Source organism: Saccoglossus kowalevskii, chromosome 3 (genome assembly GCF_978046115.1).
Source record: "Saccoglossus kowalevskii chromosome 3, keSacKowa6.1, whole genome shotgun sequence".
NCBI classification, from domain to species: Eukaryota; Metazoa; Hemichordata; class Enteropneusta; family Harrimaniidae; genus Saccoglossus; species Saccoglossus kowalevskii.
Window position 1 is genome coordinate 11,507,471 of NC_140643.1, and position 18,274 is coordinate 11,525,744.

General features: G+C 41.4%; 1 protein-coding gene across 1 annotated transcript in view; it reads right to left on the reverse strand.

Annotated features, from left to right (window-relative positions):
• Window positions 1-18,274, reverse strand: part of LOC102807487 (uncharacterized) — a 159,615-nt gene that overhangs the window by 110,408 nt on the left and 30,933 nt on the right. The window contains exons 10-11 of the mRNA XM_085497556.1: window positions 15,691-15,760; window positions 15,464-15,564 (exon numbers count right to left, since the gene is read on the reverse strand). Of these exons, the coding sequence (XP_085353682.1) occupies window positions 15,464-15,564; window positions 15,691-15,760 (171 nt within the window). The remainder of the gene's footprint in view (window positions 1-15,463; window positions 15,565-15,690; window positions 15,761-18,274) is intronic.

An 18,274-nucleotide genomic window follows, 5' to 3' on the forward strand; every position in this document is an offset into this window, starting at 1 on the left:
ACCCTAATACATGACAGTCATACAAAGTAAGTGTCAATGCTACTTTACCATAATACATGACAGTCTTACAAAGTAATTGTCAATGCTACCTTACCCTAATACATGACAGTCATACAAAGTAAGTGTCAATGCTACTTTACCATAATACATGACAGTTTTACAAAGTAATTGTCAATCCTACCTTACCCTAATACATGACAGTCATACAAAGTAAGTGTCAATGCTACTTTACCATAATACATGACAGTCATACAAAGTAAGTGTCAATGCTACCATAATACATGACAGTCATACAAAGTAAGTGTCAATGCTACCTTATCCTAATACATGGCAGTCATACAAAGTAAGTGTCAATGCTACCTTACCCTAATACATGACAGTCATACAAAGTAAGTGTCAATGCTACTTTACCATAATACATGACAGTCTTACAAAGTAATTGTCAATCCTACCTTACCCTAATACATGACAGTCATACAAAGTAAGTGTCAATGCTACTTTACCATAATACATGACAGTCATACAAAGTAAGTGGCAATGCTACCATAATACATGACAGTCATACAAAGTAAGTGTCAATCCTACCTTACCATAATACATGACAGTCATACAAAGTAAGTGGCAATCCTACCATAATACATGACAGTCATACAAAGTAAGTGGCAATCTTATCTTACCATAATATATGACAGTCATACAAAGTAAGTGGCAATGCTACCATACCCTAATACATGACAGTCATACAAAGTAATTGTCAATGCTACCCTACCCTAATACATGACAGTCATACAAAGTAAGTGTCAATGCTACCTTACCCTAATACACGACAGTCATACAAAGTAAGTGTCAATCCTACCCTAATACATGACAGTCATACAAAGTAAGTGTCAATCCTACCCTAATACATGACAGTCATACAAAGTAAGTGTCAATGCTACTTTACCATAATACATGACAGTCATACAAAGTAAGTGTCAATGCTACCATAATACATGACAGTCATACAAAGTAAGTGTCAATCCTACCTTACCCTAATACATGGCAGTCATACAAAGTAAGTGTCAATGCTACCTTACCCTAATACATGACAGTCATACAAAGTAAGTGTCAATGCTACTTTACCATAATACATGACAGTCTTACAAAGTAATTGTCAATCCTACCTTACCCTAATACATGACAGTCATACAAAGTAAGTGTCAATGCTACTTTACCATAATACATGACAGTCATACAAAGTAAGTGTCAATGCTACCATAATACATGACAGTCATACAAAGTAAGTGTCAATCCTACCTTACCCTAATACATGGCAGTCATACAAAGTAAGTGTCAATCCTACCCTAATACATGACAGTCATACAAAGTAAGTGGCAATCCTACCTTACCCTAATACATGGCAGTCATACAAAGTAATTGTCAATCCTACCATAATACATGACAGTCATACAAAGTAAGTGTCAATCCTACCTTACCCTAATACATGGCAGTCATACAAAGTAAGTGTCAATGCTACCTTACCATAATACATGACAGTCATACAAAGTAAGTGTCAATGCTACCATAATACATGACAGTCATACAAAGTAAGTGTCAATGCTGCTTTACCATAATACATGACAGTCATACAAAGTAAGTGGCAATCCTACCATAATACATGACAGTCATACAAAGTAAGTGTCAATGCTACTTTACCATAATACATGACAGTCTTACAAAGTAATTGTCAATCCTACCTTACCCTAATACATGACAGTCATACAAAGTAAGTGTCAATGCCACCTTACCCTAATACATGACAGTCATACAAAGTAAGTGTCAATCCTACTCTAATACATGACAGTCATACAAAGTAAGTGTCAATGCTACTTTACCATAATACATGAGTCTTACAAAGTAATTGTCAATGCTACCTTACCCTAATACATGACAGTCATACAAAGTAAGTGTCAATGCTACCTTACCATAATACATGACAGTCATACAAAGTAAGTGTCAATGCTACCATAATACATGACAGTCATACAAAGTAAGTGTCAATGCTACTTTACCATAATACATGACAGTCATACAAAGTAAGTGGCAATCCTACGATAATACATGACAGTCATACAAAGTAAGTGTCAATGCTACTTTACCATAATACATGACAGTCTTACAAAGTAATTGTCAATCCTACCTTACCCTAATACATGACAGTCATACAAAGTAAGTGTCAATGCTACTTTACCATAATACATGACAGTCATACAAAGTAAGTGTCAATGCTACCATAATACATGACAGTCATACAAAGTAAGTGTCAATCCTACCTTACCCTAATACATGGCAGTCATACAAAGTAAGTGTCAATCCTACCCTAATACATGACAGTCATACAAAGTAAGTGGCAATCCTACCTTACCCTAATACATGGCAGTCATACAAAGTAATTGTCAATCCTACCATAATACATGACAGTCATACAAAGTAAGTGTCAATCCTACCTTACCCTAATACATGGCAGTCATACAAAGTAAGTGTCAATGCTACCTTACCATAATACATGACAGTCATACAAAGTAAGTGTCAATGCTACCATAATACATGACAGTCATACAAAGTAAGTGTCAATGCTGCTTTACCATAATACATGACAGTCATACAAAGTAAGTGGCAATCCTACCATAATACATGACAGTCATACAAAGTAAGTGTCAATGCTACTTTACCATAATACATGACAGTCTTACAAAGTAATTGTCAATCCTACCTTACCCTAATACATGACAGTCATACAAAGTAAGTGTCAATGCCACCTTACCCTAATACATGACAGTCATACAAAGTAAGTGTCAATCCTACTCTAATACATGACAGTCATACAAAGTAAGTGTCAATGCTACTTTACCATAATACATGAGTCTTACAAAGTAATTGTCAATGCTACCTTACCCTAATACATGACAGTCATACAAAGTAAGTGTCAATGCTACCTTACCATAATACATGACAGTCATACAAAGTAAGTGTCAATGCTACCATAATACATGACAGTCATACAAAGTAAGTGTCAATGCTACTTTACCATAATACATGACAGTCATACAAAGTAAGTGGCAATCCTACGATAATACATGACAGTCATACAAAGTAAGTGTCAATGCTACTTTACCATAATACATGACAGTCTTACAAAGTAATTGTCAATCCTACCTTACCCTAATACATGACAGTCATACAAAGTAAGTGTCAATGCTACCTTACCCTAATACATGACAGTCATACAAAGTAAGTGTCAATCCTACTCTAATACATGACAGTCATACAAAGTAAGTGTCAATGCTACTTTACCATAATACATGACAGTCTTACAAAGTAATTGTCAATGCTACCTTACCCTAATACATGACAGTCATACAAAGTAAGTGTCAATGCTACTTTACCATAATACATGACAGTCTTACAAAGTAATTGTCAATCCTACCTTACCCTAATACATGACAGTCATACAAAGTAAGTGTCAATGCTACTTTACCATAATACATGACAGTCATACAAAGTAAGTGTCAATGCTACCATAATACATGACAGTCATACAAAGTAAGTGTCAATGCTACCTTACCCTAATACATGACAGTCATACAAAGTAAGTGTCAATGCTACCTTACACTAATACATGACAGTCATACAAAGTAAGTGTCAATGCTACCTTACCCTAATACATGACAGTCTTACAAAGTAATTGTCAATCCTGCCTTACCCTAATACATGACAGTCATACAAAGTAAGTGTCAATGCTACTTTGCCATAATACATGACAGTCATACAAAGTAAGTGTCAATGCTACCCTAATACATGACAGTCATACAAAGTAAGTGTCAATCCTACCCTAATACATGACAGTCATACAAAGTAATTGGCAATCCTACTCTAATACATGGCAGTCATACAAAGTAAGTGGCAATCTTATCTTACCATAATACATGACAGTCATACAAAGAAAGTGGCAATGCTACCATAATACATGACAGTCATACACAGTAAGTGTCAATCCTACCCTAATACATGACAGTCATACAAAGTAAGTGGCAATCCTACCTTACCCTAATACATGACAGTCATACAAAGTAAGTGGCAATCTTATCTTACCATAATACATGACAGTCATACAAAGTAAGTGTCAATGCTACCTTACCCTAATACATGGCAGTCATACAAAGTAAGTGTCAATGCTACCTTACCCTAATACATGACAGTCATACAAAGTAAGTGTCAATGCTACTTTACCATAATACATGACAGTCTTACAAAGTAATTGTCAATCCTACCTTACCCTAATACATGACAGTCATACAAAGTAAGTGTCAATGCTACTTTACCATAATACATGACAGTCATACAAAGTAAGTGTCAATGCTACCTTACCCTAATACATGACAGTCATACAAAGTAAGTGTCAATGCTACTTTACCATAATACATGACAGTCTTACAAAGTAATAGTCAATCCTACCTTACCCTAATACATGACAGTCATACAAAGTAAGAGTCAATGCTACCTTACCCTAATACATGACAGTCATACAAAGTAAGTGTCAATGCTACCATAATACATGACAGTCATACAAAGTAAGTGTCAATCCTACCTTACCCTAATACATGGCAGTCATACAAAGTAAGAGTCAATGCTACCTTACCATAATACATGACAGTCATACAAAGTAAGTGGCAATCCTACCATAATACATGACAGTCATACAAAGTAAGTGTCAATCCTACCTTACCCTAATACATGGCAGTCATACAAAGTAAGAGTCAATGCTACCTTACCATAATACATGACAGTCATACAAAGTAAGTGGCAATCCTACCATAATACATGACAGTCATACAAAGTAAGTGGCAATCTTATCTTACCATAATGTATGACAGTCATACAAAGTAAGTGGCAATCCTACTATACCCTAATACATGACAGTCATACCAAGTAAGTGTCAATGCTACCTTACCCTAATACATGACAGTCATACAAAGTAAGTGTCAATGCTACCTTACCCTAATACATGACAGTCATACAAAGTAATTGTCAATGCTACCCTACCCTAATACATGACAGTCATACAAAGTAAGTGTCAATGCTACCTTACCCTAATACATGACAGTCATACAAAGTAAGTGTCAATGCTACCTTACCCTAATACATGACAGTCATACAAAGTAATTGTCAATGCTACCCTACCCTAATACATGACAGTCATACAAAGTAATTGTCAATGCTACCTTACCCTAATACATGACAGTCATACAAAGTAATTGTCAATGCTACCCTACCCTAATACATGACAGTCATACAAAGTAATTGTCAATCCTACCCTAATACATGACAGTCATACAAAGTAAGTGTCAATGCTACCTTATCCTAATACATGACAGTCATACAAAGTAATTGTCAATGCTACCCTACCCTAATACATGACAGTCATACAAAGTAAGTGTCAATCCTACCCTAATACATGACAGTCATACAAAGTAAGTGGCAATCCTACTCTAATACATGACAGTCATACAAAGTCAGTGGCAATCTTATCTTACCATAATACATGACAGTCATACAAAGAAAGTGGCAATGCTACCCTACCCTAATACATGACAGTCATACAAAGTAAGTGTCAATCCTACCCTAATACATGACAGTCATACAAAGTAAGTGGCAATCCTACTCTAATACATGACAGTCATACAAAGTAAGTGGCAATCTTATCTTACCATAATACATGACAGTCATACAAAGAAAGTGGCAATGCTACCATAATACATGACAGTCATACACAGTAAGTGTCAATCCTACCCTAATACATGACAGTCATACAAAGTAAGTGGCAATCCTACCTTACCCTAATACATGACAGTCATACAAAGTAAGTGGCAATCTTATCTTACCATAATACATGACAGTCATACAAAGTACGTGTCAATGCTACCTTACCCTAATACATGACAGTCATACAAAGTAAGTGTCAATCCTACTCTAATACATGACAGTCATACAAATTAAGAGTCAATGCTACTTTACCATAATACATGACAGTCATACAAAGTAAGTGTCAATGCTACTTTACCATAAAACATGACCGTCTTACAAAGTAATTGTCAATCCTACCTTACCCTAATACATGACAGTCATACAAAGTAAGTGTCAATGCTACTTTACCATACTACATGACAGTCATACAAAGTAAGTGTCAATGCTACCATAATACATGACAGTCATTCAAAGTAAGTGTCAATCCTACCTTACCCTAATACATGGCAGTCATACAAAGTAAGTGTCAATGCTACCATAATACATGACAGTCATACAAAGTAAGTGTCAATCCTACCTTACCCTAATACATGGCAGTCATACAAAGTAATTGTCAATGCTACCTTACCCTAATACATGACAGTCATACAAAGTAATTGTCAATGCTACTCTAATACATGACAGTCATACAAAGTAAGTGTCAATGCTACCTTACCCTAATACATGACAGTCATACAAAGTAAGTGTCAATGCTACCATACTCTAATACATGACAGTCATACAAAGTAAGTGTCAATGCTACTTTACCATAATACATGACAGTCTTACAAAGTAATTGTCAATGCTACCTTACCCTAATACATGACAGTCATACAAAGTAAGTGTCAATGCTACTTTACCATAATACATGACAGTCTTACAAAGTAATTGTCAATCCTACCTTACCATAATACATGACAGTCATACAAAGTAAGTGGCAATGCTACTTTACCATAATACATGACAGTCATACAAAGTAAGTGTCAATGCTACCATAATACATGACAGTCATACAAAGTAAGTGTCAATCCTACCTTACCCTAATACATGGCAGTCATACAAAGTAAGTGTCAATGCTACCATAATACATGACAGTCATACAAAGTAAGTGTCAATCCTACCTTACCCTAATACATGGCAGTCATACAAAGTAAGAGTCAATGCTACCATACCATAATACATGACAGTCATACAAAGTAAGTGGCAATCCTACCATAATACATGACAGTCATACAAAGTAAGTGGCAATCTTATCTTACCATAATATATGACAGTCATACAAAGTAAGTGGCAATGCTACCATACCCTAATACATGACAGTCATACAAAGTAAGTGGCAATCCTACCCTAATACATGACAGTCATACAAAGTAAGTGTCAATGCTACCATAATACATGACAGTCATACAAAGTAAGTGTCAATCCTACCTTACCCTAATACATGGCAGTCATACAAAGTAAGTGTCAATGCTACCTTACCATAGTACATGACAGTCATACAAAGTAAGTGTCAATGCTACCATAATACATGAGTCATACAAAGTAAGTGTCAATCCTACCTTACCCTAATACATGGCAGTCATACAAAGTAAGTGTCAATGCTACCTTACCCTAATACATGACAGTCATAGAAAGTAAGTGTCAATGCTACTTTACCATAATACATGACAGTCTTACAAAGTAATCGTCAATCCTACCTTACCCTAATACATGACAGTCATACAAAGTAAGTGTCAATGCTACTTTACCATAATACATGACAGTCATACAAAGTAAGTGTCAATGCTACCTTACCCTAATACATGACAGTCATACAAAGTAAGTGCCAATGCTACTTTACCATAATACATGGCAGTCATACAAAGTAAGTGTCAATCCTACTCTAATACACGACAGTCATACAAAGTAAGTGTCAATCCTACCTTACCCTAATACATGGCAGTCATACAAAGTAAGAGTCAATGCTACCTTACCATAATACATGACAGTCATACAAAGTAAGTGGCAATCCTACCATGATACATGACAGTCATACAAAGTAAGTGGCAATCTTATCTTACCATAATACATGACAGTCATACAAAGTAAGTGGCAATGCTACCATACCCTAATACATGGCAGTCATACACAGTAAGTGGCAATCCTACCTTACCCTAATACATGGCAGTCATACAAAATAATTGTCAATCCTACCATAATACAAGACAGTCATACAAAGTAAGTGGCAATCCTACTCTAATACATGACAGTCATACAAAGTAAGTGGCAATCCTACTCTAATACATGACAGTCATACAAAGTAAGTGGCAATCTTATCTTACCATAATACATGACAGTCATACAAAGTAAGTTGCAATGCTACCATACCCTAATACATGGCAGTCATATACAGTAAGTGGCAATCCTACTTTACCATAATACATGACAGTCATACAAAGTAAGTGTCAATGCTACCCTACCCTAATACATGGCAGTCATACACAGTAAGTGGCAATCCTACTTTACCATAATACATGACAGTCATACAAAGTAAGTGGCAATGCTACCATACCCTAATACATGGCAGTCATACACAGTAAGTGGCAATCCTACTTTACCATAATACATGGCAGTCATACAAAGTAAGTGTCAATCCTACCCTACCCTAATACATGACAGTCATACAAAGTAAGTGTCAATCCTACCCTAATACATGGCAGTCATACAAAGTAAGTGTCAATCCTACCCTACCCTAATACTTGACAGTCATACAAAGTAAGTGTCAATCCTACCCTAATACATGACAGTCATACAAAGTAAGTGTCAATGCTACTTTACCATAATACATGACAGTCATACAAAGTAAGTGTCAATGCTACCTTACCCGAATACATGACAGTCATACAAAGTAAGTGGCAATCTTATCTTACCATAATACATGACAGTCATACAAAGTAAGTGGCAATCCTACTCTAATACATGACAGTCATACAAAGTAAGTGGCAATCTTATCTTACCATAATACATGACAGTCATACAAAGTAAGTGGCAATGCTACCATACCCTAATACATGGCAGTCATACACAGTAAGTGGCAATCCTACTTTACCATAATACATGACAGTCATACAAAGTAAGTGGCAATGCTACCATAATACATGACAGTCATACAAAGTAAGTGTCAATCCTATCCTAATACATGACAGTCATACAAAGTAAGTGGCAATCCTACCTTACCCTAATACATGGCAGTCATACAAAGTAATTGTCAATCCTACCATAATACATGACAGTCATACAAAGTAAGTGTCAATGCTACCTTACCATAATACATGACAGTCATACAAAGTAAGTGGCAATCCTACCTTACCCTAATACATGGCAGTCATACAAAGTAATTGTCAATCCTACCATAATACATGACAGTCATACAAAGTAAGTGTCAATCCTACTCTAATACATGACAGTCATACAAAGTAAGTGTCAATCCTACTTTACCATAATACATGACAGTCATACAAAGTAAGTGTCAATCCTACCCTAATACATGACAGTCATACAAAGTAAGTGTCAATCCTACCATACCATAATACATGACAGTCATACAAAGTAAGTGGCAATGCTACCATACCCTAATACATGGCAGTCATACACAGTAAGTGGCAATCCTACCTTACCCTAATACATGACAGTCATACAAAGTAAGTGGCAATCCTACTCTAATACATGACAGTCATACAAAGTAAGTGGCAATCTTATCTTACCATAATACATGACAGTCATACAAAGTAAGTGGCAATGCTACCATACCCTAATACATGGCAGTCATACAAAGTAAGTGGCAATCCTACTTTACCATAATACATGACAGTCATACAAAGTAAGTGTCAATCCTACCATAATACATGACAGTCATACAAAGTAAGTGGCAATCGTATCTTACCATAATACATGACAGTCATACAAAGTAAGTGTCATTGCTACCCTACCCTACCCTAATACATGACAGTCATACAAAGTAAGTGGCAATCATATCTTACCCTAATACATGACAGTCATGCAAAGTAAGTGGCAATCCTATCTTACCATAATACAAGACAGTCATAAAAAGCAAGTGTCAATGCTACCATACCATAATACATGACAGTCATACAAAGTAAGTGTCAATCCTACCCTAATACATGACAGTCATACAAAGTAAGAGTCAATGCTACCATACCATATTACATGACAGTCATACAAAGTAAGTGCCAATGCTACCATACCATAATACATGACAGTCATACAAAGTAAGTGTCAATCCTACCCTAATACATGACAGTCATACAAAGTAAGAGTCAATGCTACCTTACCATATTACATGACAGTCGTACAAAGTAAGTGTCAATGCTACCTTACCCTAATACATGGCAGTCATACAAAGTAAGTATCAATGCTATCCTATCCTAATACATGACAGTCATACAAAGTAAGTGTCAATGCTACCATACTCTAATACATGACAGTCATACAAAGTAAGTATCAATGCTACCCTACCCTAATACATGATAGTCATATAAAGAGTCAATGCTACCTTACCCTAATATATGACAGTCGCACAAAATAAGTGTCAATGCTACCTTACACTAATACATGATAATCATACAAAGTAAGTGTCAATGCTACCATAGTAAGTAGTAAGCTTTTAAAGTAAAGACCGAAACAGATCTGCATGAGGGCAAAGGTCGCAAAGCAGGACCTGGGAGCTTCCAGGGGGCTCTGATGGTAAAGAAATCTGTCCACAAAAATGCCGAGACTGACTTATCACCTATGCGCAGGGACCCTTGTGATCGTTCGGTCTGGGTCAGCAAACCAAGTCTGACCCGCTACGATGGGGCCCAACCTAAAGGGACCCTCCTCAATGGATTGGGTGTCTCTTCGGTAGTAGTTGATAAAGACATTCTACATTCTCCAGAAGCCTGTCTTCAATATGTGTTTGAGGGGGCACCTGGCGCTAGCACTAGCGAGTTAGCAATCACACAGACCTCATGCTCGTACTTGGTGTCTCTGCAAGCTCTATGTCGAGGAAGTCAAAGTATCATAGACCTCTAATACAGTCGCAGTATTTCACCTGGTGAAGGAAGGTGGGAAGGCCGGCCTATCCTGCCTGCCTGAGCCGTAACACAAAGACATGTGCCTGGCACCCCATCCTGAATCCTTAGTACGGTTCTGGTAGCAACTCCGTGCACGAACCGGGCAGAGAAGCAATTCCTCCTGATCCTCCGGACAGACAAAATTTGACAGCCGGGGGATGACGATCGGTGAGGATCCACGTCACAAACTTTGAGGGTGGTCTCCTTAGAGCTGACAACACAACCGACAGATCCAAGCTGGGTGGTTCCCTTGTACGGGGTCTCAGCATCTGGAAAGCAGTAAATAGTCTCCTAACAATAGGACAATCGACTAGTCTTGTTTCCAGAGCATTCTCAATTGTAGGGGACAAGGCCGACCTGTAGCCAACGATCGCTGCGTAGGACAAACCCAGTTCGTTAAACAGGTGGACGAAGGAGTCTTCTACCTGACCAATAGAGGGATGATATGGATCAATCTCCCTTCCGCTACACCAATGAGTGTATGCTCGCAACCTAGAAATGTAGGCAGCGTTGGTGGAATCCCTGTTCGCCCTGGCCAGGACGTTGGCAGCCCACTTAGATAGACCTTTCGTCTGTGCGAGTCTACTGAGAGCCACTATGCGCATAAGTGATACCTGCTGGGCTCGTTGGTAGTGCGCTGTCCGGTTGTGACAGCGGGTCCGGTAAGTACGGAAGCACTACTAGCGTTTCGACTAACATTTCCAACAGAAGTGGAAACTAGGCCTTGGTTGGCCAATTGGGTGCGACCAATGACAATATGCGGGTATGTACCTGTCAAAGTTTTTTCCGGTGCCCGGCAAACTAGCAAGAAGAAAGGAAAGGCGTACACAACTAAGTGCATCCACGGGGTTAGCAAAACAATCATGGCCCAGGCTCCTGGAGTCTTAAGTAGTGTTATGTACGTCGGGAGCTTGGCGTTCCAAGTGTGGCAAACCAGTCTATCTTTGGACCGTCCCACAGCCGAAACAGCCTGGAGGCTACCCACTGGGATATCAGCCACTCTCTATTCTGGAGACGGAGCCCGTCCTGAAAGGGTGTCTGCCAGACTGTACCTCACCCCTCGAAGGTGGTGTGCGGTTAGCTCCACATTGTATTCGAGGCACCAAAGAAGAATTTTGCTCTGCTAGGACTGACAACGATGGGGAACGTGTCCCCCGCCCTCCTTATTGAAGAAGACCACTGCTGCGTTGCCTGTTCGAAGCAGGACTCTGTGGTCTCGAACTACGAGACGAAAGTGTGGTAGTGCTAAGTGCACTGCTTTCAGTTCGAGCCGGTTGATATGGTGGTCCCGAAACTAATGTGGGGGTCATATCCTTGGGCTCGTTCGTCCATTAGGTGCGCTCCCCAATCTAGGGGGAAGGCATCTGTTACCAGAGTCATACCTGCAGCGAGTGGGTCCAAAACGGGCCCCCTGTCAGAGGTTGCCCAGTGATGACCACCACGGCAGGGCTTCCTTCACTTAGTCAGAGATCAAAACCCACTTATCTAGTTCCCATCGTGAGCTCGGTGTTGTAACAACAAGCGTTGTCCTGGACAGCTGCGTAGTGTGGCCTGGGAAACCACCCTTCAAACCGAGGTCACATCATTCCGATAATTCTCATTTGTTTACGGAGGGACACTGAGAGAAATAGCTATACCAAGTCTACCTCTGTGTCAAACTCCATGCCCAGGAACACCAACTGTGCGTTGGGTCGAGATGGGACTTGTGGATTCACTATAGAGCCCAACTGGTGAAGTAAATCCTGTATTAGCCTGACGTGCTTAGCTAATAACCCCTTGTCCGGGTTGTGTATTAATCAGGCGACTAGGTATGAATTGAGGAGTACTGACATTTGGTAAAGCAGCAGCACTACCTGTTTCATCACATAGAGCGCTGCGCATAACCCAAACCCAAAATTTGAATACTTGGCCCAGGTGGGCGATTCGAATGAGATGGCAACTCGCTGGGTGCATTGGTATGTGCAGTTAGGCCCCGCTCGAGTCTAGTGGGGCTAGCCAGTCGAAACAGTGGATGGACAGAAGAACGCTGAATGGTGTCTCCGTGCATAACCAATCGAGGAGCACATACTGATTCAGTCAGCCTAGATCCAGAACTGGACACCCGCCTCCTGTAGATTAGGTACTACGAACACGTTTGGGTAGAAGCCTGGACTTAATACCGGCTGACTCAGTTTGCCGGCGAAAACACATGCGTCTACAGCCGCGTCTTGTTGCACAGTAGTGGCCTTGGACAAGAGAGCCAGGTAACACAAGGGGATGTCGCACATAGATGCACAGTGGCCCACCAGTAATTGTGTCGCCTGGTCTAGGAGGGTGGTGTGCTCTGCCTCCGAGGTCTCAAGAGTCCAAACGGAAATTCGTGGTACCGGGGTCTAGGGAAGAAGCCTTGCGATCCACACTTTGGGTCTGATTCCAAAACCACACCGATCAGGTAGCGTTTGGTCCAGCGGGAAGTGTTGCCTAAGGTTTTTCCCCACCCGGGGACCGTAAGCATTACCTCTTCCGTGGCTGACCAATGTCCGCCCATCAACACAGTTTGCGCACCCTGCGCCCCACTCTGCACTCAAACAGACAGGGAAAGACGTCCCGACAGGGTTGCTTGGATCTCGATGCCCGTGATCCCATAAGCGTTGAAGCAACCTTAGGTGATTGCCATAGGATCATGGGTGGGGGTATTAACATCGTATCACTAGGATCGATGATACTCCAAAGACGTGGCTCACCGAGTTGTTACGAAGGAAGACTCTGAGGGACCGCCCGAGGTACTAGCTGTAACCGACGCGAGCAAACTGTCCCCTTTCCACTTAAATATGGGAAAGAGAGCGTGTTCGATTGTGCGTCTCAGGACAGGGTCGGTTCCCTCTGGAGACACCTGTGGGTCGCTAAGGAGGGAGCCTGGACACAAGGGTAAATTCTTTACCGTTGTACCATTTCCGCATGACAAACCCTGGATGGCTGAAAGGAGGGAGGTACAACGTGTGCTCTGACCCGAAAGCCCTGCCCCCGAAATCGTCTTGGTTGCCAGCATCTCCATTCGCATTCATGCCCGAGGTCCCAGAGGAGACCAGGTGCAACTAGCCTGAGCCTAGACCTCACCCAAATCATCAGGAGAGCCATGGCTGGGAACCGGGGGTTCCCCGGAAGAGAAGGGTTTGAATGCAAACGATGCTCATGTCTCTTCCTGCTTGCTCACCAGGGGGGGGGGCTGCAGTGGAGACAGCTCGCTCCGACTGCGTTTGATCTACCTGGCATGCCAGAGACACAATTTCTTTGACAGTCCTTCGACCAAAGCCCTCAACTCGGAGACAAACCCGGCACTGTGCAAGGAAGGGTCCACAAAAGAACCAGCAACAGGCCCCATAGGAGCCTCGCTGTAGCCGGTAAAATCAGGTAAACCACCGCCTGAAAAACAGGCTGTGAGGATGCCCTCTGATCAGCACGGGGAAGACCGAGAAAAGATATCGATACCTCCACCATCCGTCCTCCTACTCGACGTCTCGGTACACGAAGCACCGGTAGCTGAGTGTGAGGACTTTCTACTCATGCCAAACACGCAACTCACTTTAACCAATTTTTTTACTGGACGCACAACCTTAATGTGAAAATATGAGTGACGCGGTCAGATTCAGCGATTTTGATGGCTCTGAAAACAAATTGCAGGCCTCAGAACTCCAGTGAAAAACACACGCTTTCAAGACAAAAACCTAGAACACCGCACGTAGCTACGGCAAAAGTATTTCGGATGCGGGTGCTATGCTGGTAAATTCTGAATATGACCACTGCACAGTCGACTTGAAAAACGAGGAGACCAAAAAAACGGCAGCGAGCCCTGGTGCTGTCATTAGATCTATTCATTTCTAAATACATAGATCAAGCATAAAATGCATGACGACATGTATGAGGGAAGCGAATTACAGTAGGAAAACATAACAAAACGTGATTAAACTACGACGCCCAGGTTTTATTTCTTTGTTGTAAAAAATGCTACACACAAAGGGGAAAACGACATGAGGGTAAAAATGACAAGGAAAACATATCCAACCAGCTGCATAGTCAAATGCCACGCAGCGGCAACAACCCAAGCAGAAACCAGACAGGAAAAAAGCAGGCGATCCAGGCAGAGACGCTAGACTTGATCTCCACTCGATGCTGAGAAAAAGCAGAGTGGATATCCAGCCCTAATAGCTCCACCATATGGGCTCGGTCACGTGGTTCGTGACGTAAGGTAAAAGAATCTTGGGGTCATGGGGCTTCCCCTGACCTAGATTCTATCTCTCAGTCATTGGTAGAATCGCTACAGTTCAAAATAGTCATTTTGACTGACTGGAGTCTATGGTGGGTAATTGAACATAGTGAATTTATGGCGATACGGTGACAGATGTATTATAATAATCTACATTATTTAATGATACATTAGAGCTCAAAATGGAAATCAAAATGATTTGTATACTATCGCACTTGTGTGTCCAATGTAAAAAAAAAGTCTTAACTGATGTTAATATAACCCAAGTGCTGAAATTGAAACTTACTTTCAAAACATGTGACATATCATTTATTCTTGTTTTAAATCCTTTATGAAGAGCAACTGCCAAATTGGTTGAATAGAAACCATTGTGTTGGCTACCAATTCCTGAAATTCATCAAAAGTTGCATCACATAAATCCTTATACACATGAGCATAAACTGATGTGTGGTTTATAATGTAATAGAAATCATTAGCATAAATGTTATGCATTTATATATTATTTTCACTTACCATTCCCTTTCAACACCATGTCATAATGTCCTTGTATGAAAAAACTTTTGAAGATATACACAGCTATAGTGTAAAGAAACCACAAGATACTATTAAAGTATATCACTGTTCATTTTTTTTAGTTGTATGTAAAATATAATCAGTTCAGCTAAGTGAAAGTTGAGCCATTGTACTAAGACGTACAAGTGTTGGCTGAATAAGGAGGTGATGAGTGTTCCACTAATGTCACAAAATTAGGCAGAGGGTTCTCAGAACGCATCTATTCACATAGACTCCGGTCAGTCAAAATGACTATTTTGAACTGTAGGCATTAATCTGCGATTCAGCAAATGGCCGAGAGAGAAATATAGGTCAGGGGAAGCCCATGACCTCAAGATTTTCCCCATACACAGAGGCAATGAGGCGGTGACATATTGGCTCCCCAATTCAGTCTGTTTTTTTTTCTCCGCACCAAAGACTAAGCCAACGCTACAGAAAAAGTGAGGTGGTCAGGACGACCCAAAGTCTATGGTGGGTATGAACTATGTGAATAGGCGGGTTCTTAGAACCTTCTGCCTACAAATTTACTATGTGAATAGGCGGGTTCTTAGACTATGGTCAGTCAAAATGACTATTTTGAACTGTAGGCAGAGTCAGAAGCTGATAGGTGGCGGATTTTCGAGCGAACCGAAAATGATAAAAAAGGTGTCCCAGACCAGGATATACCGTCTACCTATGACCACCTAGTTGCGACCAGTGAAGAAACGGTGTCCTACCTTGCCAGTGCCATCCCCGGAACAAAGCCAAGCACTGGACGATGACAGGGTTTGGTAAGCCCGAGAACGCTAAACCCAAATTCTTGGGTAGGTAGTCTTCAATAGAAAAGATTGAAAACAGTCCTGCATGAGAGCATAGTTCGAAAGCGAGACCTGGAAGGTTCCAAGGAGCGCTTGTGGAAGAAACTTCTTCTATGAGCAGGGATCCCTGAGGTAGTCCGGGCTGGGTCAGTAACCAAAGTTTGACCCACTAGGACAGGACCCTCCATAAAAAGACCGTCAATGGATTTGGTATCTCTTGGGTAGAAGTGGTAAAGACGTTTGCATTCTCTAGAAGCCTGTCCTCTGCACATGCTCGAGGGGGGTACCTGACGCAAGAACTAATGAGTTAGCGATCGCACTGAACTCATGCGCTCGTACTTGGTGGATCTGTAAACCCTGTGTCGAGGAAGCCAAACGGTTAAAACCGCGAACCTGGTCGCAGTGATCCACCTGGCAATGGAAGACAGGAAGGCTGGTCTGTCCTTCTTACCCTGGCCATAACACATAAACCTGTGCTTGCCATGCCTCGACACCTTAGTACGGCTCTCGTAGCAACTCCTCCTGATCCTCCGGGTTGGCAATGTTGCCAGCTGGGGATGACGATCGGTTGTGGATCACATCCTAAGATTCGATTCATGGCAAGAAACCCGATTCGTGTCTTCAGCGATTGTCCATACAGACGGTACACCTGTCTGAGAAGGACTGGGCCCCTAGTTCAGCCTGACGCCTACCTGAGGCTAGGGGGAGTAGGAAGACTGTTTTCTATGTCAAAAGTTTGAGTGGTACTGATCGAGGAGGCTCAAAGGGCAGTCTGCTTAGGTTCAATTGGATGGTTCCCTCATTTGCGGTCTAGGCCCCTGATCAAACAGTAAACAGTCTCCTAATGGTAGAACAACTGGCTAGCCTCATCCCCAATGGTGGATAACAAGGCTGACCTATAGCCAACAATCGCTGAAAGGACATTTCATCCAAACGATGGACGAGAAGTCAGCTGCCTGGTCAACAGAGGGATGGCCGGGTCTCCCATCCACTACACCAATCAGTAAACGCACATCATTTCGAGGCATAGGCTGTGTTGGTGGGATCCCTATTCACCCTGGCCAGGACGTTGGCAGCCCTCTCAGCCTTGATGCGGGTACACTGCCGAGTTCAAAGGCAGTGCCTTGTTCGGAAGCACCCCTGCAGATGTGCTCCTGTCGAAGTTTCTCCAGTACCCGGTGAATAGGGGGAAGGGAAGAAAGGTGTACACGTCCATGTGGGTCCATGGGGTCGACATAGTGTCCCTGGAGTCGGCAGGAGTGTCATGTTCCGGGGTGTGGTGAATAGGTTTAACCTTGGACCGTCCCACCACCGAAACAGTCTGGAGGCTACCCATTGGGGTATCTGCCACTCTGCTTTCTGGAGAGGGAGCCGCCACGAGAGGGCGTCCACTTGACTGTTTCTTGATCCTGGAAGGTGGTGTGCGGCTAGCTCCACATGTATTCCAGTTACCAAAAGAGAATTTGTTTCGCTAGGACTGACAAGGATAGAGATCTGGTCCCGCTCCTTGTCGCTATAGAAGATCACCACTGTGTTGTCCTCTGTGGTCTCGAACTTTGGGTAGAAAGTGAATTAGTGCTAAACGCACTTCTTTCAGTTCGAGCCAGTTGATATGGCAGCCATATTTCCTATTGGGCTTGTTCGTTCAATAGGTGCACTCCCCAACATGTGAGGGAGGCATCTGTTTCTAGAGTCATAGCCCCTGCTAGAGGTTGGCAATTGCTGTACACCAGAGCGAGACATCCCTC